Below are 25,192 nucleotides of genomic sequence, written 5' to 3' on the forward strand. Positions count from 1 at the left end.
CTAAGAAGAAAGAAAGCTATCAAAAATATATTTGGGGTGCCTGGGGTGGCTCAGTTGGGTAAGCATCTGACTTCAGCTCAGGTCATGATCTCACAGTTCATGAGTTTGAAGCCCATGCTAGGCTCCATCTGACAGTGCAAAGCCTGCTTGGGATTCTGTCTCTCCCTCTCTCTTTCTGCTCCTCCTTGATTTCAGCTTTCTTTCTCTCTCAAAATAAATACACTTAAAAAAATTAATATATATATATATTTTAAAAATGTATTTATTAAATGTTTTTTTACTAGGGTAAGAATAATGGAAAAATTTTAACTAGCAGACCACTTAATTCACCATCAAAATGGCAGTTTCAACATAAAAATATCGTAACAAGTTGGCAAATTTTCATTCATAATTAAACCTGGATAAAATTCCAAATTAAAAATCAATCCTTATAAACAAACAGATAAATAAATTCCTTACAGATTAAGCATTATTCTCAAATTTGGAGGAATAAAAAGGGCTCCAGTTGTTGAAATAACTTTTGAATGTGGAAATGTGAAATAACAGGAGGGTGCAGTTAATACAGTGGCATAGTAAGATCCTGACCTCACCTTCCACCATGGCACATCAAACCTACAGCTACATATACAACAATGCTCTCTACAGAACTAGCTGAACAGGTCCTCTGTATCAAAAGATAAAAAGATCACACTGAGACAGGTAAGAGAGTCAGAGACTGCCTTCCTTACAAAGCCATTGCCCCCCACCCCCCCGCCGCCACTCCTGCCCACCACCGCAATAGGAGGGATTCACAAGTGGGATGGATCTCATAAATATGGAACATATCCCTGAGGAGGGGTTAGAGCCCCAAATCAGGCACCCAAACACTTGGGACCGACACCAGAGACAAACCCCCAAACCATCTGGCTTTAAAAACCAACAGAGCTTATGTCCAAGAGACCCAAAGGGCTGTAGGAAACCAAGGGTACACTCTTAAAAGAATCTGTTAAAAGACTCACTTGCCCCAGGACCCAGCACAAAAGCAGTAGGTAGAAAAGTACCTAGAGCATATGTAAAGGAGGTTCATTGGCTAAGCTTAAAGCCTAAGAGATGAGGGTCTTATGGAACTTTCTCCAAGGATGGAAGTGCTGGCAGGTGCCATTTTTTATACATACTACCTTGCTAGCAAAACTTGCACCAGCCCTTCACCCCAGCCCTGAGCACTGCTGTAGCCACACCCCACCAAACCCAGTGGGATGGCTCATCCTGGCCTAGCACTCCCCTGTGGCCCTGCCAAAGCTGGCAGGAGCACAAAGTCCACATAGGGGATACTCCCTGAATTCCTGGTACTGGTCACTGGGGTGGGGGGGGGGTGTCTTAAATTTGGGGGTTCCATGGAAATGACAATCTGAGACTACTTTTGACAGGCTCCACCTCCACAGCATAGCACAGATTGCTGCCTAAAACATTGTCTTCCTGTGACCATTCCTTCAAGACTGGGAGAGAGAGCCATTTCACCTAATACATAAAAAACAAACACAGAAAGTCAAGTCAAGTAAGTAAACTGAAGAACAGAGCCAAATAAAACCCCAGAAAAAAGCTTTACTGAAATGAAGATAATTTACCTGTAACGAGTTCAAAAACATGGTCATAAAGATGCTCCCCAATCTTGAGAGAAGAATGGATGAATATAGAATAAATTTCAACAAAACAGAAAATACGAGGAAGTACCAAACAAAAGTCACAGAGCTGAACACAATAACTGAAGTGAAAGATACAGGAGAGGCATTCAATAGCAGGTTAAGATAAAGCAGAAGAAAGGATCAATGATCTGGAAGACAGGGCAATGGAATGCACCCCAACAGAGCAGCAAGAGAAAAAAGAAATTTTAAAAAGTGAAGACAGCTAAGGGACCTACAGGATAACATCAAGTGGAACACATTCCCATAATGGGCTCTCAGGAGAAGTGAGAAAGAAAGGCACAGAAAATTAATTTGAAGAAATAATGACTAAAAACTTTCCTAACTTGGAGAAGCAAACAGTATCCAGATCAGGGAAGCCCAAAAAGTTCCAAATAAAATGAATCCAGAAAAAGCCACACCAAGACACATTATAATTAAAATGTCAAGAGTTAAAGATAGGGGCGCCTGGGTGGCGCAGTCGGTTAAGCGTCCAACTTCAGCCAGGTCACGATCTCGCGGTCCGTGAGTTCGAGCCCCGTGTTGGGCTCTGGGCTGATGGCTCAGAGCCTGGAGCCTGTTTCCGATTCTGTGTCTCCCTCTCTCTCTGCCCCTCCCCCGTTCATGCTCTGTCTCTCTCTGTCCCAAAAATAAATAAACGTTGAAAAAAAAATTAAAAAAAAAAAAAGATAAAAAGAGTAAATTAAGGAAGCAACAGAAAAACTTAATGCATATATGACAAGCCCCATAAGGTTATCAGTAGATTTTTCAGGATATGGTTTACAGGACAGAGGCATGATATATTCAAAGTGCTGAAAGGAAAAAATTCCCAACCAAGAATACTCTACCCAGTAAAGTTATTATTAATTGAAGGAGACAGACAGTTTTCCAGACAAGCAAAAACTAAGGAATTCACTACTACTAAACCAGCCTTACAAGAAATGTTGAAGAGACGTCTTTAAGCTGAAAAGAAAGGACATTAACTTGTAACAAGAAAAAATATGAGAGGAAAAATAATCAGTAGACAAAGGAAATATATGGTAAAGGTAGTAGACTAATTACTTCCAAAGCTAGCATGAAGATTAAAAAATAAAAGTAGTAAAAATAACTGTAATTACACCCATCAGTTAAAGGGACATACAAAATAACAAGATATAAAATGTGAGGCAGGGGGTAAAAATGGAGTTTTGGAATGTGTTCAAACTTAACCTGCTATCAACTTAAAATACTCTGGTATATGTAAAAGCTATATATGTAAGCCCTATGGTAACTGCAAAGCAGAAACCGGTAGTAGATACACAAAAGATAATGAGAATGGAATTTAAACATAACATTCAAGAAAAGGCATCAAACCACAAGGACGAGAGCAAGAGAAGAAAGGAACAGAGAACAACAAAACAGCCAGAAAACAATTAACAAAATGTCAGTAAGTACACATACTTATCTATAATTACTTTAAATGTAAGTGGATTAAATTCTCCAATCAACAGACACAGAATGTCTGGGGCGCCTGGGTGGCTCAGCTGGTTAAGCATCTGCTTTCAGCTCAAGTCATGATCTCAGAGTTTGTGGGTTCCAGCCCCACACTGGGCTCTCTGCTGTCAGCGCAGAGCCCACTTCAGATCCTCTGTTCCCTCTCTCTCTGACCCTCCCCTGTTCACATGCATGCACGCTCTCTCTCTCTCCCCACCTCTCAAAAAAGAAATAAACATTAAAAATAAAAAGACACTGAATGTCTGAATGGATAGGAAATAACTCTCATCCATATGTTGCCTACTAGAGACTCACCTCAAATGTAAGGATACACACAGACTAAAAGTTAAGGGATAGAAATAAAAGGGTTTCATACAAATGGAAACCAAAAGAAACATGGGGTAGCTATTCCATGTGTATCAGCTATGTGTATCAGACAAAATAGACTTCAAAACAAAGACTGCAATAAAAGACAAAGAAGGGCATTACATAATGCTAACAGGGTCAATCCAGCAAGAAAATATAATGTTTGTAAGTCTTTATGAATCCAATATAGGAGCACCTAAATATATAAAGCAAATATTGACAGATGTAAAGGGAGGAACTGACAGCAATAAATAGTGGGGAGGCTTTCATACCCCACTTACATCACTGGATAGACCATTCAGATAGAAAATCCGTAAGAAAACATTAGCATTAAACAACACATTAGACCATAATGACTTCACATATATATACACAAACATTCCATTCAAAAGTTATAGAACACACATTCTTTTCAAGTGCACATGGAACATTCTCCAGGACAGATCACATGTTAAGCCACAAAAGAAACCTCATGAAATTTAAGACCAAAAACACATCAAACATCTTTTTAGAACACAGTGGTATGAAAATAAAAATCACAAAACTGGAAAAATTATAAATATGTGGTGATTAAACAACATGCTACTGAACAATCAATGGGTCATGGAAGAAATCAAAGGAAAAATTTAAAAATATCTTGAGACAAACGAAAATGAAAGTACAACATGCTGAAGTTTATGGGATGCAACAAGAGCAGTTCTAAACCTGAAGCTCACAGTGATACAGAAGGACTACCTCAAGAAACAAGAAAAATCTCAAATAATCTACCTTTACTAAAAGAACTAGGAAAAGAGGAACAAGGCTCAAAGTTAGTAGAAAAACGGAAATAATAAAGATCAGAGCAGAAATAAATGAAATACAGACTAAACAGATAAAAGAAAAGATCAATGAAACTAAGAGCTGATTTTCTGAGAAGATAAACAAAAACTGGTGAACCTTTAGCTAGACTAAGGAAAAAAGAGGGTCCAAATAAATAAAATCATAAATTAAAGTTGGGAAGTTACAACTGTTATCAAGGAAAATTAAAAGATCATAAGAGACTTCTATAAACATTTACATGCCAATAAACTGGACAACCTAAAAGAAATGAATAAATTCCTATACATTTACCATCTTCCAAGACAGAAATGGAAAATCTAAATAGACCAATTGCTAGAAGCGCAATTGAACCAGTAATCAAAAATCTCTCAATAAAAAGTCCAGCACCAGACAGCTTCACTGTTGAATTCTACCATTCAAAGATTTAACACCTATCCTTCTCAAACTCTTCCTAGAAAGTGAAGAGCAGGGTACCCTTCCAATCAGTTGAGGCCAGCATTACTCTGATACCAAATTCAGACAAGGACATCACAAATAAAGAGTATTATAGGCCAAAATTTTTGATGAATACAGATGCAAACACCCTGAATGAAGTCCTAGCAAACCAAATTCAACAATACATTTAAAAAATCGTAAGTCACGATCAAGTAAGATTTATTTCAGGGATGCAAGGATGGTTTAACATCTGCAAGTCAATTATGATATACCACATTAACAAAATGAAGGATAAAAATCATATGATCATTTCAACAGATGTAGAAAAAGCATTTGACAAAATTCAACATCCATTTATGATAAAAATTCTCAACAAAGTGGGTACAGAGGAAATGTACCCCAACATAATAAAGGTCTCATATGATAAGCCCATAGTTAGTATCATACTCAAAGGTGAAAAGCTAAAAACTTTTCCTCTAAGATCAGGACTAAGACAAGGATGTCTACTCTCACCAATTTTATTCAAAACAGTATCAAAGTTCTAGTCAGAGCAAATAGAAAGAAATGCATCCAAACTGGAAGGAAGGAAAACTGCCACTATTTGCAGATGACATAATGCTACATATAGGAAACCATAAAGACTCCATAAAAAATACTACTAGAATAAATGAGTTTGGTAAAGTTGCAGGATGCAGAGTCAATATAGAAAAATCTGTAGCATATTTATATGCTACAAACTATTAGAAAAATTAAGAAAACAACTCCATTTACAATTTCATCAAAAAAGAGGAAAATACCTAGGAATAAATTTAACCAAGGAGGTGAAAGACCTATGCAAAAAACTACAAGACACTGATGAAAGAAACAGATGAAACAAATAAAAACAAATAAATGGAACAATATTCCATGCTCCTATCAAAATCCCAATGGCAGTTTTCACAAAAATAGAACAAACAATCCTAAATTTGTATGGAATCACAAAAGATTCTGAATGGCCAAAGCAATCTTGAGAAAGAAGAATCAAACTGGAGGCCTCACGCTCCTTGATTCAAACTATATTACAAAGCTACATTAATCAAAACAGTATGGTACCTATGTTGGCATAAAAACAGGGATGTAGATCAACAGAAAAGAAATAAACCCATGTACATATAATCAATTAATTTACAGCAAAGGAGGCAAGAAAAGACATTGGGGAAAGGACAGTTTCTTCAATAAACGGCGTTGAGATAACTGGATAGCCAAATGCATTAAGAATGAAACTAAACCAGAATGTTATACCATATACAAAAATGAACTCAAATGGATTAAAGACTTGAATATAAGACCAGAAACTGTAAAAATTTCTACTAGAAAACACTGGTGGTAAGGTTCTTGACATCATTCTTGACAGTATTTTTTTGAACCTGACTTCACATGCAATTAGCAACAAAAGCAAAAGTAAATGCAACTACATCAAACTAAAAGCTTCTGTACAGCCAAGGAGACTATCAACAAAATAAAAAGGCAACCTCCTGAATGAGAGTATATTTGCAAATCATGTATCTGGTAAGTGGTTAACATCCAAAATATATAAAGAATACCAACCCCCTCCCCCATTTGATTACAAAATGGGAATAGAACCTGAATAGACATCTTGCTAAGGAAGGCATACACATGGCCCACAGACATATGAAAAGATGGCTCAACATCACGAACCATCAGGGAAAAGCAAATCAAAACCATAAGGAGGTATCACCTCACACTGGTCAGAACGGCTAATCAAAAAGACAAGCAACAACAAGTGTTGGACAGGATGCTGAGAAAAGAGAGCCCTGGTGCACTGCTGGTGGGCATGTAAATTGGTGCAGCCACTATGGAAAACAGTGTAGAGGCTAATGAAGAAACTAAAAACACATGATCCAGTAATTCCACTTCTGGGTATTTATCTGAGCAAAATGAAAACAAATTTAAGAAGAGTACCCAGTATTTTCACCACAAGTATCTTTGCCACAAACACTTTCACCCTATAACTAATTGGCCATAACGCAATTATGCCATAAAAGAGGGGCATTCATTTAAAAGGACATAATGAGGGGCGCCTGGGTGGCTCAGTTGGTTAAGCATCCGACTTCAGCTCAGGTCATGATCTCGCGGTTCGTGGGTTCAAGCCCCACGTCAGGCTCTGTGCTGACAGCTCTGAGCCTGGAGCCTGTTTCGGATTCTGTGTCTCCCTCTCTCTCTCACCCTCCCCTGTTCATGCTCTGTCTCTCTCGGTCTCAAAAATAAATAAACGTTAAAAAAAAAAAAATTAAAAATAAATAAATAAAAGGACATAATGCAAAATGAAAAATGCATTAATTAAAAAGACTTTATTGCAAAATACAACATTTGAATACATTTAAAATGTGTGTAGATTCATGTAATTCTATGCAAATAACTGATTTTATTTTGCAGAGTAAGCACTTGTCCTCAAAGTCTTTCTTTCATAATATACATTTTTTTCCTTATTGATTCATCTCTTCATTTGGCATCACCTTTTCTCATTTTTTCGCTAAAATTTTTTCCTTAAGGGAGGTATTAAGTTTCTAAATACAAGGATGCATGCATATTTGTAACAGTTTTGTATGGCACTGTGAAAGTCTTCTACCTTGTTCTCTTTTCTCAGCATGCTGTCACACGTCTGTTGATAGATGTTTCAAAGTTCTAGGAGAAATGTGGGTTCAAAACTCTGTGCCACTGTATACACTATTATGAGGGCTAAGATTAATATAAAAATGGGAGTACCGTGTCAATGGAGAAATGAAAGCAAACTGTCAATTATTTGATGAAACAAACACACTATCAAATCAAACTGTCAACCAGTTATTCTGATAACTTTTATGGCAAAACTGCTTTACAGCCAATGCGTTTGTGGGGGAAGTGTTTTCAGCAAAGATACTTACGGTGAAATCGCTTGGAACCTTTGAAGATATATGCACCCCTATGTTCATTACAGCATTATTCACAGTAGCCAAGATATGGAAACAAAGTGTCAAATGATGGATGGATGGATTACAAGATGTGTGTACATGTACACATGTATACACACACATGCGTACACACAGACACAGACACACACACAATGGAATACCACTCAGCCATTAAAAAAAGAAAATAAATAAATAAATCCTTGTCCATTATGATGTCAATGGATCTTGAGGTACTAAGTGAAACAGGTCTGAAAGACCATGTATGATTTCACTTACATGTGGAATCTAAAAAACAAATGAACAAAATAAAACTCATAGATGCAGAGAACAGATTGGTGGTTGAGAGAGGGGAGGGTTTTTTGGGGGTGGGTGAAATAGGAGAAGGGGGCCAAGAGTTACAAACTTCTGGTCATAAAACAAGTCACAGGAATGAAATGAAATGTACAACATGGTAACTGTAGTCAATAATACTGTAATGCATATTATGTAATTTGATATGATGATGGGGAAACTAGAGTTACTGTGATCACTTCTTGATGTATACATTTTTTTTTGAGAGCAAGACAGCAAGTGTGACAGGACTGGGCAAAAAGAGAGGGAGAGAGAGAATCCTTAAGCAGGTTCTGCACTGTAAGTGCAGAGGCTAATGTGGGGCTTGAACTCATAAACCTTAAGATCATGACATGAGCCCAAGTTTGGACACTGAAACACTGAGCCACCCAGGCACCCCTTGGTGTATATACATACATTTTGAGTCATTACGTTGTACACCTGAAACTAATTTAATGTTATTTATGTCAATTACACCTCAATTAAAAACAAACTTCACATGTGTCTTTAGACAGGCCAGTGACTCCTGTACCACATAGCCCTTCTGAATCAAAAAGTGGTTCTGTTGCTTTAGAACAAGGATGGGAAACAGAGAAAAATCTGTATCTAAACAGAGTAATACTGCACTGAACACATGATTCTTCCATTTTTTCTTTCTTCTGATATTACTTTACTTTGAAAAATGCTATTTAAGTACATGTAGATCATGCTTTACTCATAAAAAATCATTCATTCATCTATTATATTTGGTAAAATAAGACAGACTGACAGTGTTAAAACCAATTCTAAGCCTCCTTCTAATCTTGAAAAAGCACTTAGGAAGCAAAATGAGCGACTAAAAGATTATCTTGAGATAATAAAATTTACTAGTCAATTATACAAAATAAAACCAAACATAAAAACCGAAACCCATTTAAACCTCAAATTAAGCCAATTTTATCATGATTTAAGGTAGTATTAATATTCTATGTAATATAAGAACAGAAATGTCTACAAAATAAAATGTTTACTTGGGTAAAACCTCTGTTCCCCTTTAAAATCATGTAGAAATTAGAGCTTAAGATTTTAAGAGGCTTAGACAAGCATCCTGCTTACACACCTGAGAAGCATTTTAGAAGTACCTTCTTTAAAATTATTAATTTCTTTGTTTGATAAGAGAATTAAATAGTATTAATGAAAACAATACTCAGGTTATTACTTCCAATAATCTTCCACTTACAACTTTTGGAACATAAAAGAAAAACAATCCTATTAAAATAGCAATGAACAAATTTCAAGCTATTTTTCAACAGGACTACTTTATAAAAGATTTCTCTAAATCGCATGATGAAAATCTCATTAAGAGAGGCCAAGAGGTAGTATGGCAATGGGAAAAAACACTTGTATTTGTATGAGGTCCTATAAATAAAGTGAAACTACAACAATATAATCGCTACTATACTTAGGAAATGTTGTCAGATTTAGCATCAAATCAATTTTTGGAAATAGAAAATGTCAGTCATTGGAACAGCATGATCAAAGTAATATACTTAAGTTGGTCTATTTCAACTACTCCGTTATTGGATAGATATTATTTTATAATATATTCTTTTAACAGAATCACTATTTTTTTTTACTAACTTCTTTGTTAGAAACCATAATTTGATCCGTCAATCACCAACTTACTGGACTGAACTACTGCTTGAGTTTGTTCAGAGGTTCCAGATGCAATGTTTGTCAGAGCCCATGCAGCTTCAAACTGTAAAGAAGGACTACAAAAAACAAATAATTTTAATGAAACAGTAGGGATTTTTACATTGGCCCAAATACACTATCTGCCAACCATTCCTCTCCTCGAGCATTTTTAAAGTATTAAATATTTTGTTTCAAAAGGTACCTATACATCTAGCTTTTTTTTTTGTTTAAACTTCCAATGACTATTTACAGTATCTCTTCAGTATAAAAAGCATCCAATTTCCTTGGGTGTCGGATTTTTAGTAAAAACTCTTTATTAACATACCTATATATTACTACCCAACAGTTTTCTTAAGTACTTACCGGCCAAGCAACTACTTGTCAATTCTCAAAGCTTAAAAGTTAAATGTATCATTCTTAAGTTCCTCTTTAGCCTTTATGTTCACCTCTTGGTGTAAACACACCTTGCACTGTTTTTCCCTTTGGCTTTTTCAGTTCCATCTTATAGCCCTTTTCTTTAAAGATCAAACTAACTACTAGAAAATCTTGTTTTCTGCAAAAGATAGATTCTAAATTAGTTCTTAAAATAATGTACTTACTTGTCATCTCTTTCAAGACAATGGACTAAAATAGGCAATATTCCAGATTTTATTAAGTCATCGATTGGTGGATTTCGATCACTGGACAAAAGCTTCCTATAAGAGACACACATACCCTTGTGAAATTTAATGACATATAATTAAATTCAAATTCATATTTGACATAGGGATGACACAAATCCTCACTCATTTGAATACCCTGCACAGCAATTTTATAAAAGCTTAATCAGATGATTCCTCTATATAAACCAAGTGATGGCTACTTATTTACTACCCAATAAATGAAAACTCTTTGCCCTAGCCTAAACCATTCCACAAGTTGGCTCCATTTTACCTAACTAATCTCATTCTCTGTAATTCAAAAATAGATCAGTTGTCTGTCCCACCATTTCAATCTCATTTCCAGGCCCTTCACATCCTAGTCCCTACACTTGGAATGCCCTCTTTTCCGTCTATTCAAACTCTTATCTATTCAAAGTCCATTTCAAGTTGTATGTTTTCACAGTACCCTCTCTGAATTCCAAGAACATTTACACAGCATATGCTTACATTTGCTATTAAGTATCGCTATTTTTAATACACTTCGCTGCCTTCTCAATTAGGTTCTAAACTTTTTACATAGCAAGAATTATACTAAATGCTTTTCACAGTATTTTCCACAACATGGCACAATTCTTAACACAAAGTAGAAAATAACCCAGTCTTTCTTAATCGAGGTTCTAGATTTAATAAAAGAATTTTACTTCATTTACTTTACTTCATTTTACTTCACTGAGGACATTCTTAAATATTCAGAAATGTCCTTTTTTTCTGAGTGCATAATGTTGCATATGGTATCTACAAAATATGAGATCAGTTTGATGCTACTGTCTTGATCTGTGCTAAGGTACCATCAAGTTTTACCACAGGTGCTTTTACAACATCACTGTAAATTGTTAGCATATTTAAAAAAGGCAAATAAAGTCTTAGTATTTTTGATAAATGAGTTTGATTTTGTATACTCCCCGAAGTTGTCTCAGTATCTCCTAGAGAGTCAAAGACCATCATTTGAGGGATGCCTGGGTGGCTCAGTTGGTTAAGTGCTCAACTCTTGATTTCAGATCAGATTATGATCTCATGGTTCGTGGGATCGAGCCCCCGTTGGGGCGGTCAACGTGGAACGTGCTTGGGATTCTCTTCCTCTCTCTCTGCCTCTCTCCTGCTTGCACGCACACACACACACGTGTACCCTTTCACTCTCAAAATAAATAAACATTAAACAAACAAACAAACAAACAAAAAACACAAAAAAACAAAGACCCTAATTTGAAAATATCTGCTTTAGGGGCCTTAGGGCTTTAATTATTTTGTAGAACTCCTATTGAGAAGAGTTGCTCCAAAACTATCAAATAATCAACAATGAAAAATGGTGAGCATAATGTATCAATTTTTTCCAGTTTATTTATTTACTTTGGGGAGGGGGGGCAGGGAGGAAGAGACAGAGACAGTGACACAGAATGAGAATTCCAAGCAGGCTCTGCACGGGAGCCCGACACGGGGCTTGAACTCATGAATCATGAGATCACGACCTGAACCGAAATCAAGAGTCAGACACTCAACCGAATGAGCCACCCAGGTACCCCTCAAATTTCATCCTCATTCTATCTATAAACATAATTTGCCATTTTGAGATGTGAATACTCCTATGATTTTCTTCCTACATAACCAAGTCCTCTCTAAGAAGTTCTTTTACCTGTAGTGGGCAATAGTGTTAATTCTATAATTTTCCTATCTGTTCTAGGGTTTTTAAAATACACAGAAGTAGGAAAGCTAATAACCTATTCATTAATACAAACGTCTCAGAAACAAGTTTTTCTGGTTCCCCTCTTAAAACATAGGAGCATACACCTCTAGACCACAGATTTCACAGCAGAAATATACAAAATAACATAATATTCCTACCTGGAAATCCACTGGGAAACTCTGTAGCCCTCAATCTTTTATCTTTTATTTTTAAAAACTTTACATCCAAGTTAGTTAGCATATAGTGCAACAATGATTTCAGCAGATTTCTTAATGCCCCTTACCCATTTAGCCCATCCCCCCCCACAACCTCTCCAGTAACCCTCTGTTTATTCTCCATATTTAAGAGTCTCTTATGTTTTATCCCCCTCCCTGTTTTTATATTTTTTGCTTCCCTTCCCTTGTTCATCTGTTTTGTATCTTAAAGTCCTCATATGAGTGAAGTCATAGGATATTTGTCTTTCTCTGACTAATTTCACTTAGCATAACACCCTCTAGTTCCATCCACCTAGTTGCAAATTATAGCCCTCAATCTTAATGTCTACTTGCCTGTACACTGCTATAGTAAGCTTATAACTCAATTTATTGTTTGATTAAAATAAGGACTGTGAAAAGAATTAGCTACCTGGGCAGGAGATGAAAAACCTGACTTTTTATAAAATTAAACCTATTAATAAAAAGTGAAGTTTTATAAATAACGTTTTTTGGGGTGCCTGTGTGGCTCAGTTGGTTAAGCATTCAACTTCGGCTCAGGTCATGATCTCACGGGTTCATGAGTTCGAGCCCCACGTCAGGCTCTATGCTGACAGCTGAGAACCTGGAGCCTGTTTCATATTCTGTGTCTCCCTCTCTCTCTGCCCCTCTCCAACTTGTGCTCTCTCAAAAATAAATAAAAACATATAAAAGAATTAAAATAAATAAATAATGCTTTTCTATTAGTTGCTAGCAATAACCTGTCAAATCAACTCTTTCCTAGCATCTATGTATTCTGCAACTTGAAACTTTATCTGAGTTTAGAAAAAACTGCTATCAATACACTAAACCAGAAAAAAAATTTTTAAGTAAATTTAGTCAGTCTATGGACTGTTCTTTATTGTTTGTCATCAAACTTGAGTCACAGTAGTATTACATAGTGAAAAGTCAAACAGAATTCTTGTGTAAGTTATGAAATTTAAATATGTCCTCAAAATTTAACTTACCTAGCAGCTTGAACTGCACTTAACTGAATTCCTTGGTTATCACTTGAAGCATTCTATAAAAAATTAAAACAATTTTTGATATAGATACACAGTAATTAGAAATACAAATGAAGACACGGGAAAACGCTCAACTTACTTGAACAATAGCTTCTAGAGAGGTATTTTGCTGTAAAAAAAATTACAGAGAAAACAAAGTTAAAAAGTCACCTTAAAATTCTTTATTTATGTAAAATCTTTCATTCGTAGTTTTATGTTACCAGAATAATGATAACTTACCACTCTATAATCGCCATCTATATCAGAATCTTCACAGATATCTTCATGTGGTACATTCCTTCTCTTTAAGAGATGTTCATCTCTTTTATTCTTAACAAAAAAATCAGAAAAAGAACTTTAGTTAAATAAAAAGATAGTTTCATACAAAGGTTATGCAATCCTGTCCTACAAAATGAAACAGGAAGTGCCTTTTAAAAGTAAAACGCAAATGAAAAATTAAACCAAATTGTGAATCAAACACTTAAGCAACACTAATTTGAGACCCAAACCCCAAATACTACATTTTTAATGAACCGTGAACTATATAAAAACAAACTGAAAAACAAAAAATTCTGATTAAAAAAGATAGTGTACAGTTTAAGCCAGAACCAAACATACATATTTATTTAAAAGTACTAAACCATTTTATACATCATCTGGGAGCTTCTCTTTATCACCTAAAAACAAAGTCAAAGCAAAAGGTGGGCAGTTCAAAATCAGACAGAAATCAACAATTCCTTACAAAAATCAAGGGCCACTTAAATTTCACTTAAAATGTGTGGGACAAATTTAAAGATATATATTTCCAACTATAACCCATTTTTCTTTTTTTACAGACATAACTTATTTTAATACTTGAAAAGTTGATGAAATTTGTAAGTAAAATAAGTTCTTTTCAGGGCATATTTACACCCGTAAATAGCAGAATTATTTAGTAAAACTGTATAGTTATGACTTACACTTCATATAAATTATTAAAAATTACAGAAGAAAAACACCACATAAGAATTCATTTATCTCTATTTCTGGATAGTGGACAAGTTGTATCTTGCCAACTTCAATAGCCTAAGTTTAGTCAAAATCCTTCAGTTTTCAAAAGAAAAAGAAATGCTAGGCACTTGAGATTAATATACATTTAGTACCTTCCATATATGCTATAATGTTGTTAGAATTATGCTTGGAAGTACCCAATATTAATCAGACTCACCTTCCTTAATTCAACTACAACTTCATTTCGTTGTCTTCTCATAGTCTACAAGAAATTAAAGAAAAATATGTTTTTAAAAACACCCCAATTTCCATCATCCAGAGAAAACCACTAGTAACATTTTAATGTACATCCCATAATCTTTTCTTCTAGTCATACATGTACATAGTCACATTTTACTCATAATAAAGATCATAGTATATATATATGATTTTCTATATTAGATATAAAATTTTAAAACTGTAGCATTTATAAAAATACAAAGATACAAAGAATAATAGAACCCATAAGCTCGCCTCCCATATGAACCACAACACTTAAGTAATACATGTACAAGGTTAGTAAACTCAACTGCTTAAAAGGAGGGGTGGGGGCATCTACCTGTCAATCCAGGTCTTTCTCTAAAGGTGACCAGTGTTAGATTTACTGTGATTCTGACACACTTATCGATTTATTTTGTCTTCACCTTATTTTTGTTTACTTAATTTATAGAGTTTAGAGCCCTTCCATGGTGGTATATACAAATATCTTCTATTATTATTATTGAGAGAGAGAGAGTGCACAAACACATGCATTCACTTGCACAGGGGAGGGGCAAGCAGAGACTCTTAAGCAGGTTCCACACCCAGCACCAAGCCTGAAGTGGAGCTGGATTTTGGATCTCACAACTCTGAGACCATGACCTGAGTGAGTCCAAATCAAAAGTAGGAAGCTTACCCAACTGAGTCACCCAGGCACCTCTCTTTTTCGTTATTTCTAATGACCACATAATTTTTTATCACATACTGTAACTATTTTCTTATTCTTTTAATATGAATTTTTCTCATTTTAAACTTACCTAACACATGGATACATGTTCACTGTAAAACATTCAAACCTTCAGATGAACAACAGAAGTTTATGTTCTTTTTGTATAAGTTCCCCTCATTCTTTCTAGTGACTGCATAGGTCAGGGCATACCAAGTAGAAATAGCAAAATCACAAATACTCAGATGTCTAATAAAGATCTCAAACTTATATCCAAAGCCAAACTTTTGATTTTTAACAAACATACATAACTCTATCTGATCTCACATGGTTCATATAGGGGGTGAGACCATGAATTCTTTTATTCTTTGTACCTTTTTATAAGCCTTATGTTACTGTTTAAAAAATTTATGACATACCCAGTATTATAGATCTGCTGATAATTTCAAAGAGATTTCAGTAAATGTCAACTCTATTCTTCCAGATGCACAGACAAAAACTTTAGAGCAATCCTGGATTCTTCTTCTTCTCTCATGTTACACATTCAATCTGCTAACAAATCCTCTGGTTCAACCTTCAAAACTTATCCAAAACCCAACTACATATCACTATCTTCTCTGCCACTACTCTGGTCCAACTCTCCATTATCCTTCACCTAGATTATTGCAAAAGCCTCTTAACTTGTATCCCTCTTTCTGCTCTTGCCTGCCTTCTCCCCCAGTTCATTCTTATCACAACAACCAAAGCAATCCTCACAGGGAATCTTAATTCTTGAATGCCACAGTCTCCTTTGACAGCTGGTGAAATCAATGAACACCTTCCACACGGTGTTTTAAAATACAGATAAGAAATACATAAGGTTACAAAGAAAAGCAAGTATATTGACATACAGTTGTCAAAAATATTTAAGCATGAAAAAACTGTAATATATGTACTTCGTTATTACATTAAACAGGTTCTAGCAGTGAGTCCAACAACTAGTATAATTTCAAAGTGATGATAATAATGATATCCTGCAAAAATGTTTTACTGGTGGTGACAAAAAGTCACAGGTAACTTTAATAACTGCTGCAGTTTACTGGCTACATTATTAAATGAAGGAAACACTGTTAGAAGTTAGAAGTTAGTGAAAAATAAAGATGTAATTTTTTCTAAGTTTCTAGGCCTTCCTAAATTCTACTTATAGACTCCAAGGGAGGAAGGACCCAGTAAAAGAACCCCTTTCTAAAAAGTCAGCCAGATCACGGACTTCATATTGTATTACAAAGCTGCAATCATCAAGACAGTATGGTACTGGCACAAAAACAGACACTCAGATCAATGCAACAGAATAGAGAACCCAGAAATTTACCCACAAGTGTATGGCCAACTAATCTTTGACAAAGCAGGAAAGAATATCCAATGGAATACAGACAGTCTCTTCCACAAGTGGTGCTGGGAAAACTGGACAGCGACATGCAGAAGAATGAACCTGGACCACTTTCTTACACCACATGCAAAAATAAACTCAAAATGGGTGAAAGACCTAAATGTAAGACAGGAAGCCATCAAAATCCTTGGGGAGAAAGCAGGCAAAAACCTTTATGACCTTGGCCACAGCAACTTCTTACTCAACACATCTCCAGAGGCAAGGGAAACAAAAGCAAAAATCAACTATTGAGACCTCATCAAAATAAAAAGCTTCTACACAGCGAAGGAAATAATCAGCAAAACTAAAAGGCAACAAAAAGAATGGGAGAAGATATCTGCAAATGACATATCAGATAGAGTCAGTATGAAAATCTGTAAGGAACTTCTCAAACTCAATACCCAAAAAAACAAATAATCCAGTGAAGAAATGGGCAAAAGACATGAATAGACACTTCTCCAAAAAAGATATCCAGATGGCCAACTGACACATGAAAAAATGCTCAACATCTCATCATCAGGGAAATACAAATCAAAACCACAATGAGATACCACCTCACACCAATCAGAATGGCTAACATTAACAACTTAGGCAACAACAAATGTTGGTGAGGATGCGGACAAAGAGGATCTCTCTTTTGCACTGCTGGTGGGAATGCAAACTGGTACAGCCACTCTGGAAAACAATTTTAAAAAAATTAAAAATACAACTATCCTACGACCCAGCAATGGCATTACTAGGTATTTATCCAAGGGATACAGGTATGCTGTTTTGAAGAGGCACATGCACCCCCATGTTTATAGCAGCACTATCAACAATAGCAAAAGTATGGAAAGAGCCCAAATGTCCATTGATGGATGAATGGATAAAGATGGGGTATACATATACAATGGAGTATTACTCGGCAATCAAAAAGAATGAAATCTTGCCATTTGCAACTACGTGGATGGAACTAGAGGGTATTATGCTAAGCAAAATTAGTCAGAGAAAGACAAATATCATATGACTTCATTCATATGAGGACTTTAAGACACAGAACAGACGAACACAGGGGAAGGGAAGCAAAAATAATATAAAAACAGGGAGGGGGACAAAACTAAGAGACTCTTAAATATGGAGAACAGTGTTACTGGAGAGGTTGTGGGAGGGGGGATGGGTTAAATGGGTAAGGAGCACTAAGGAATCTACTCCTGAAATCACTGTTACACTATATGCTAACTAACTTGGATGTAAATTTAAAAAATAAAATTTTTAAAAATCAAAAAAATAAATAAATAAAAAGTAAGCCAGATGATGTGATTTCCCTTTTCAAAACTATCAAAGGCTGTCTATCAAAACTATCAAACTCCAGTTTGGAGTAAAAGCCCAGTCATTAAAATGGTTTAAGTCCTCTCAAATCTCTAACCTTAACTGTTTTTCAATTACCACCTTTCAGACCTCAGGTTCTATCATTTTCTTGATTCACTTTGCTGTATCTGCACTAACTTAACTATTCTCCTAACACACTAGAAATTTTCTCTCTTCAAGGCCTTCACTAATAGACTCTACAGCAACTCCAAAGAATGGACTCCATGACCAAACTGCTAGAGTTTAATTTTCAGCCACACTACTTACTAGCTCTCAATGCCTCAGTTTTCTTATCTATAAAATGAGGATAGTAAAAATACCTATTGCATAGGATACTATATAAAGATTGAATAAGTTAATATATGTAAAGGGCTTAAACAGCTCCTGTCACATAGCAATATATGTGTTAGCTATTATTATTACTGCTACTGTGAATTCCTCAGGCTGTAACGCTGTTCCTTCACTATCTGCAGTGCCCACATTCATGTTTGAATCTCTCAGAAGTCACCTCCATGGTAAGGTCTTCCCCTTCCTAACCATCCAGCAACTCTCCAACTGGGTACTCTCTATTCCTCTTCTATGCCTTATTTTTCTCCATATCATTTATCACATTCTAATATGCTATATATAATTTTACTAATTGTTACCCTCTCCCTACTAGAATATAAATTCCATATATAGGGAATAACATAAGGAATAAATATTCCTTCTCAAAATGTATTGGGTAATCTTATATGTACAGAAATCTTTACCTCAATTTTTGACCAAACCAATTTATTCCATCTCTGTTTGAGTTTTTGATGATCATTTGAGCTTTGATACAGATATGTATTTAAAAAATAACAAAAGAATCAAACTGGACCACTTTCTTAAACCATCCACAAAAATAAACTCAAAATGGGTTAAAGACCTAAATGTGAGACCTAAAACCATAAAACCCCTAGAAGAAAACACAGGCAGTAATTTCTTTGACATCAACCATAGAAACATTTTACTAGGTATGACCCCTCAGGCAAAGGAAACAAAAGCAAAATTAAACTAGGACTATACCAAAATACAAAGGTTTTGCACAGCAAAGGAAATCATCAACAAAACAAAAAGGCAACCTACTGAATAGAAGATATTGACAAATGACATATCCGATTAGGGGTTAATATTCAAAATATATAAAAAAAAATGTCTACAACTCAACACCAAAAACGAATAAATAATCCAATTAAAAAATGAGCAAAGGATCTGAATGGACCTTTTCCCAAAGACATACAGATGGCCAACAGACACATAAAGATGCTCAACATCACTAATCATCAGGGAAATGCAAATTAAAACCACAATAAGATATCACTTCACATCTGTCAGAATGGCTAAAATCAAAACCACAAGAAAGAATAAGTGCTGGCAAAGATGTGGAGAAAAGAGGACCTGTGTGCACTGTTGATGAGAATGTAAATTGGTGCAACCACTGTGGAAAACAGTACGGAGTCTTCTCAAAAACCTAAAAATATCAATACCATACAACCCAGTAATTCTACTACTATTTACCCCCAAAATACAAAAACACTAATTCAAAAGAATCCAAGCACCCCTATGTTTACTGCAGCATTACGTACAATAGCCAAATTTCGGAAGGAACCCAAGTGCCCATCAATGGATGAATGGATACAGAAAATGTGGTGTGTATATATATATGTATGTGTATATATATACATACATATATATATACACACATATATATATACACACATATATATGCATATATATATATATATATATATATATATATACACACACACACAACAGAATATTTTTCAGCCATAAAGAAGAATGAAATCTTCCATTTGCAAGGACATGGATGGAGCTAGAGTACAATGCTTAGAGAAGTCAGTCAGAGAAAGACAAATACCATGACTTCATTCATATGCAGAATTTAAGAAACAAAGAAAAACAAGAGACAAAAAAAGAAAATACAGAGAACTGCTGGCTGCCAGAGGGAGGTGGCTGACAGGTGAAACATGTTAAGGGGATTAATGTACACTTATCAGGATGAGCACTGAAAAGTATATAGAACTGTTGAATCATTATATTGTACACCTGAAGCTAATATAACACTGTATGTTGATTATGTTTGAATAAAAAAATAAAAACCAAAATCCCTGCCAACTGTTTTCCAAACTGGTTGTATAACTGTCCATCCCAGTAACAGTAGAGTTTCCTTCACATTTTTATCAATATTTGAAATGGTCAGTCTTTTTCATGTAGCCATTTTAATACATATGTAGATGTTTCATTTCCCCAGATGATTAATGATACTGAACTTCTCATGTGTTTCTTTTCTATCTTATATTTTCATTCAGAAAGTCCTTCTGAATCTTTTGCCCTTAAAAAAATACCAAGATCAAAAAAATACAAATAAGGCTGCAAACTGAATAAAAATACTTGGCCAAGTACTATCATAAGAATTTCAACATTCACTATCTTCTAATTATTATAGCCTTAAGAGATAAAAACAACAATCACAACCACAAAACATTTCTTTCTTTTTATAAGTAAGAAAACTGAGGCCTAGAGAAGTTAAATTACTTAACTGGCCAAGGCCACACAGCTATAGTGGGACAGCTAGGATCAGAATTCGGACAGTCTCGGGGCGCCTGGGTGGCGCAGTCGGTTAAGCGTCCGACTTCAGCCAGGTCACGATCTCGCGGTCCGGGAGTTCGAGCCCCGCGTCAGGCTCGGGGCTGATGGCTCAGAGCCTGGAGCCTGTTTCTGATTCTGTGTCTCCCTCTCTCTCTGCCCCTCCCCCGTTCATGCTCTGTCTCTCTCTGTCCCAAAAATAAATAAACGTTGAAAAAAAAATTAAAAAAAAAAAAAAAAGAATTCGGACAGTCTCATACAAAGCCAATTAACCATTAAGCCATACAGATTTCCTCAAGTCTTAAAATCAAATACAGTTCAAGCCAATTTTAGAGCCTATGGCTCATACTAAAGAAAAAGCACTATCATGAAGACCGTGGGCTTTGCACTGTCTCACAATACAATAGCAATAAACAATTCTGGTAAACAACAACAACAAAAATTTGGTCCTAAAAAATTAGGTCCAATGTCTCACAGACAGAAAATAAAACTGTAAACTGTACTACTTAACAGATTATACAATAGACTTCTGAGGGACTGATATTTGTGGTCAAAAAAGGTTTTAATAAAAACTAGTAAGTATTCCATCTAATAAGCAGAATTAAGTTATAATGGGCTTTAACTTCTTTTCAATAAAGCAAAATATTGCACAAAAAATAAAATATTAAATACACACTATTACACAAATATTTTATTTACACTCAAAGAATTTTTCCCATTACAGTACATCTTATTAAATTTGGAGTTTCTGATAATTTGGAACTATTAATAAAGGATTTATCAAACCAATTTAACATTTTAGTAGTGACACAAGCCTTAGGCTACTACTACCGACAGAAATTTATTTACAAAATAGGAGATTTGACAATCTATTACACAGCAAGAGAGCAAGAAAGAATTTTCTTCTCTTGAGAAAAAGCTATTACCTTCAAGGTAAAGAGAAGACCGAATGAACTAGTAGAAAGACTTCCTATGCACCAGTGTGGCAGCATTTACCGTTTTTTATTGAAAAAAAACCATGTCTTAAAAGTGGAATTAGATATTTAGACAATTACAAGTCACAACTCCATCTCAAATAAAGGACTTTTATTTCTCTGGGGCCCCATGAAAGGGGTATAGAAGGCTTATTTTTCTAAGTCTTATCTTAGAGAGTTTTCATATACTACATGCAAATATAATAGTTGTGATATCACATGACTTACACTGATGCAGTGAGCTGTCAATTAGAATTCCAAAAGGCTGACAAACTGGCCAAAGACTTATTTATAGGCCAAAGAGCTATCTAAAGGACAAAGGCAGTCAATGGGGGGATGGGGAGAGAAGCAGAGAAAGGCTGAGTAAGGAGTATAGTTTAGGCAGATAACCCAGAATTTTTATATTTCTTTGCTTGTAATAAATATAGTTACAAAATCCTATATTCAGGCAAAAGGGGACAAGAAATTGTCAAAAAAAATTCAAACAAGTGAATCTTACAGAACACAAGATAATTTTTTAATTTAACAAATTAAAAATAGTTATGATAGTGTTCATCACTATCATAATTCTAGGGATTAAACACCTTCCTCTTATGAGAACAGGGTTCAGTACTTCCTTTTCCAATTTATAGCTATTTGATTTCTAACTAGTGCCTACTTAATTTCTAAGTCACTTTTTACCAATGTATAGTTTTTTTAAAAAAAACTCTAAAAACTAGTAATTTAAGATGTGATGATGTTATACTGTATGAAATTTTAATACCTTAAATTTTGAGTAAAATATGAGGGTTTAGATTAATTAGTAAGGACTCAACTCACCTCACTGAAGAAAAATTCTAAAGTTGGTCATACAGAAGATATGGCATATAATGCTGTGATTTTATTTTATCCAGCCTATCTTGATACCCCAGGGATGTTAACATAGCACAAAAAAAAAACAAAAAACAAAAAACAAAAAAAAAACAAAAAAACCACACCAAGAGAAAATAAAAAGTTAAATGATTAATCAGGCATGAGATATTTTGTGGGGTGATGGGATATATTCTATAACCTGGATTATAGTAATGGTTGCAAAACTATGAAAATTTACTAAAAATCATTGAACTGTACACTCAAAATGGGTTTTAAGCAAAATAAATTACATCTCAATAAAACAATTTTTAAAAAGTTATACATACACAAACATACATAACCTTCCCCTCCCCTTGTAGCATGAGATTCTACAGTATTATTATTTACAGCCTGCTGGGAAGCATTCACTCAATCATTCAAATATTTATTAATCACCTACTTGTCAAGCACTAGAAATACAAAGGCGGATCAGATATAGCATTATCAATGGCTTTAAGGTGGCAGTTCTTATGACAGAAAAATATAATTTAATAGAGTCTAACATTTTGCAAACATTTGGTGCCAAACACCATTTAAAACACATTACTTGACTTTACTCATCTAATAAATGTGTTACACATGTACTGTTTTTGACAGTAAAAGGTTTAAAGTAAGCGAAGAAAGACTGAAGATGAAATATAAGCTGAATCTTTAAGAATAAATGAAAACTGATCTAGAGACAGGCATTCCAGGTAGAAAATATAGCATATACAAAAAGAGAGGATTATAAAAGATGGTGCACGCAGGATCTGTTGAAGAATGTCAGAAGCCAGAAATGGAAAAGTAGGCAAGGAACCAAATCAATCACATCATATAAAGCTAACCTACACAACAGTTCAGAGAAAAGCAATTTACTGGCATTTTCAACCCAAATGATCATCACATCTTAAACATACCTGGTAGGTACAACAGTTGTTCGACCCAATAAATATGGTAAACCAAATGCTAAAATGTGTAACTACAAAAGTCTGTTTTCCCATTCCTTTCCTATTTCTACCTCCTTCATTTCCACTTGCTGATCTCTCCAGGAGGAGTCATCATGGTACTTATCCATGCCTTTGCTAAATATGTATGCTGGCAAATAAATCCCAATTTTACATTTATGACAATAAAAGGGACATTAAAAAAAATTTTTTTCAATATTTATTTTTGAAAGAAAGTGTGAGTGGCAAAGGGGCAGAAAGAGAGGGAGACAGCATCTGAAGTAGGCTCCAGGCTCCATGCTATTAGCACGGAGCCTGACGCAGGGCTCGAACCCATGAGCTGTGAGATCTAAAAGGGACATTTTAAATGCTTAATGTTAAATGCTTACTAAAACAGCGATTTCTCAGAGATAGTATTTATTAATAGTAGTAAAATTCTAATTAGCACCACTAGCGATGGGCAAGTCTTCATAAGAGAATCATATTCTTACCTCTAACAAATAAAAAGATAACTCAAGACTGAGTGTAAGTCTGAAAGTAAATTCAACAGGAGGCCAGATTTAACTGTGGCAAGCTACAGTAACAGTTTTTAAAAAGAATTCTACTAAAAATAATAATACTTTAAAATGATCCTCATCTAGGGGTGCCTGGATGGCTCAGTCGGGTAAGTGTCTTACTTCGGCTCAGGTCATGATCTCACAGTTCATGAGTTCCAGCCCCGCATCAGGCTCTGTGCTGACAGCCCGCTTTGAATTCTGGGTCTCCCGCTCTCTCTGCCCTGCCCACCCCCCACACTCACATTCTCTCTCTCTCTCTCTCTCTCTCTCTCAAAAATAAAAAACATTAAAAAGAAAATTTTAAATGATCCACATCTAAATTATAAGCACTGAAATAATTAGTACATAATTATAATTTAAAAATCACAAAAAACGTTAAGAAATTATTAACAGTTGTTAACTCCAAGGAATGGGGTTACAGTAGGTTCACTGTCTAATATTTGAACAATAGGGAAATGTATTAAATTCAGAAGTTATACATATCTCTTTGGAAAAGTCAGAAAATAAAGAACAGAAAAAAATTGCATTTCTAGTTTTTTATATTCACCTATTTTGTACAAGACACACACACACACGTCTTTGGTGTCATACCCAAGATATCACTGTCCAATCCAATGTCATGAAGTTTTTGTCCTGTTTTTTTCCTAAGTTTTGTTTTAGGTCTTACGTTTAGGTCCTTGATCCATTTTGAGTTTAGTTTCTAGTATATGGTGTTAGGTAAGGGTCCACCTTCATTGTTCTGCTTGTGGATATCAAAATTTCTCAGCCCCATTTGTTGAAAAGATGGTCTTTTACCACTGAATGGTCTTGGCACTGTTGTCAAAAATCTCTCACATTAAAAAAAAAAAAAATCTTACATGCAAGAGTTTATTTCTGGGCTCCCTATTCTATTCCACTGGTCTATGTATGACTTTATGTCAATACCACACTGTCTTGAATACTATAGCTTTGGAGTAAGTTTTAAATTAGGAAGTGTGAGACCTCCCCAACTTTTGTCTTTTTCAGGATTGTTTTGGCTATTCAGCGTTCCTTACAATTCCATATGGACTCTTCTATTTCTACAAATAACACCACTGGGATTTTGATAGAGACTGCATTAAATCTGTAGATCACTTTGTAGACACTTAACAGTAAGTCCTCCAACCTATGAACATGCGATGCCTTTCCATTTATTTGTGTCCTCTT

The 25,192-nt window shown here is 35.1% G+C and overlaps 1 protein-coding gene across 1 annotated transcript in view; it reads right to left on the reverse strand.

Moving 5' to 3' along the window:
- KPNA4 (karyopherin subunit alpha 4) overlaps positions 1 to 25,192 on the reverse strand; it is a 67,943-nt gene that overhangs the window by 27,936 nt on the left and 14,815 nt on the right. Inside the window, exons 2-7 of the mRNA XM_047098943.1 lie at positions 14,530 to 14,574; positions 13,563 to 13,652; positions 13,423 to 13,452; positions 13,287 to 13,339; positions 10,306 to 10,401; positions 9,698 to 9,783 (exon numbers count right to left, since the gene is read on the reverse strand). Coding sequence (XP_046954899.1) covers positions 9,698 to 9,783; positions 10,306 to 10,401; positions 13,287 to 13,339; positions 13,423 to 13,452; positions 13,563 to 13,652; positions 14,530 to 14,574 — 400 coding nt within the window. The remainder of the gene's footprint in view (positions 1 to 9,697; positions 9,784 to 10,305; positions 10,402 to 13,286; positions 13,340 to 13,422; positions 13,453 to 13,562; positions 13,653 to 14,529; positions 14,575 to 25,192) is intronic.

Source organism: Lynx rufus, unplaced genomic scaffold (assembly GCF_022079265.1).
Source record: "Lynx rufus isolate CCGP_SWC_20201006 ecotype Redwood Valley unplaced genomic scaffold, mLynRuf1.p SCAF_5, whole genome shotgun sequence".
Classification (NCBI taxonomy): Eukaryota; Metazoa; Chordata; class Mammalia; order Carnivora; family Felidae; genus Lynx; species Lynx rufus.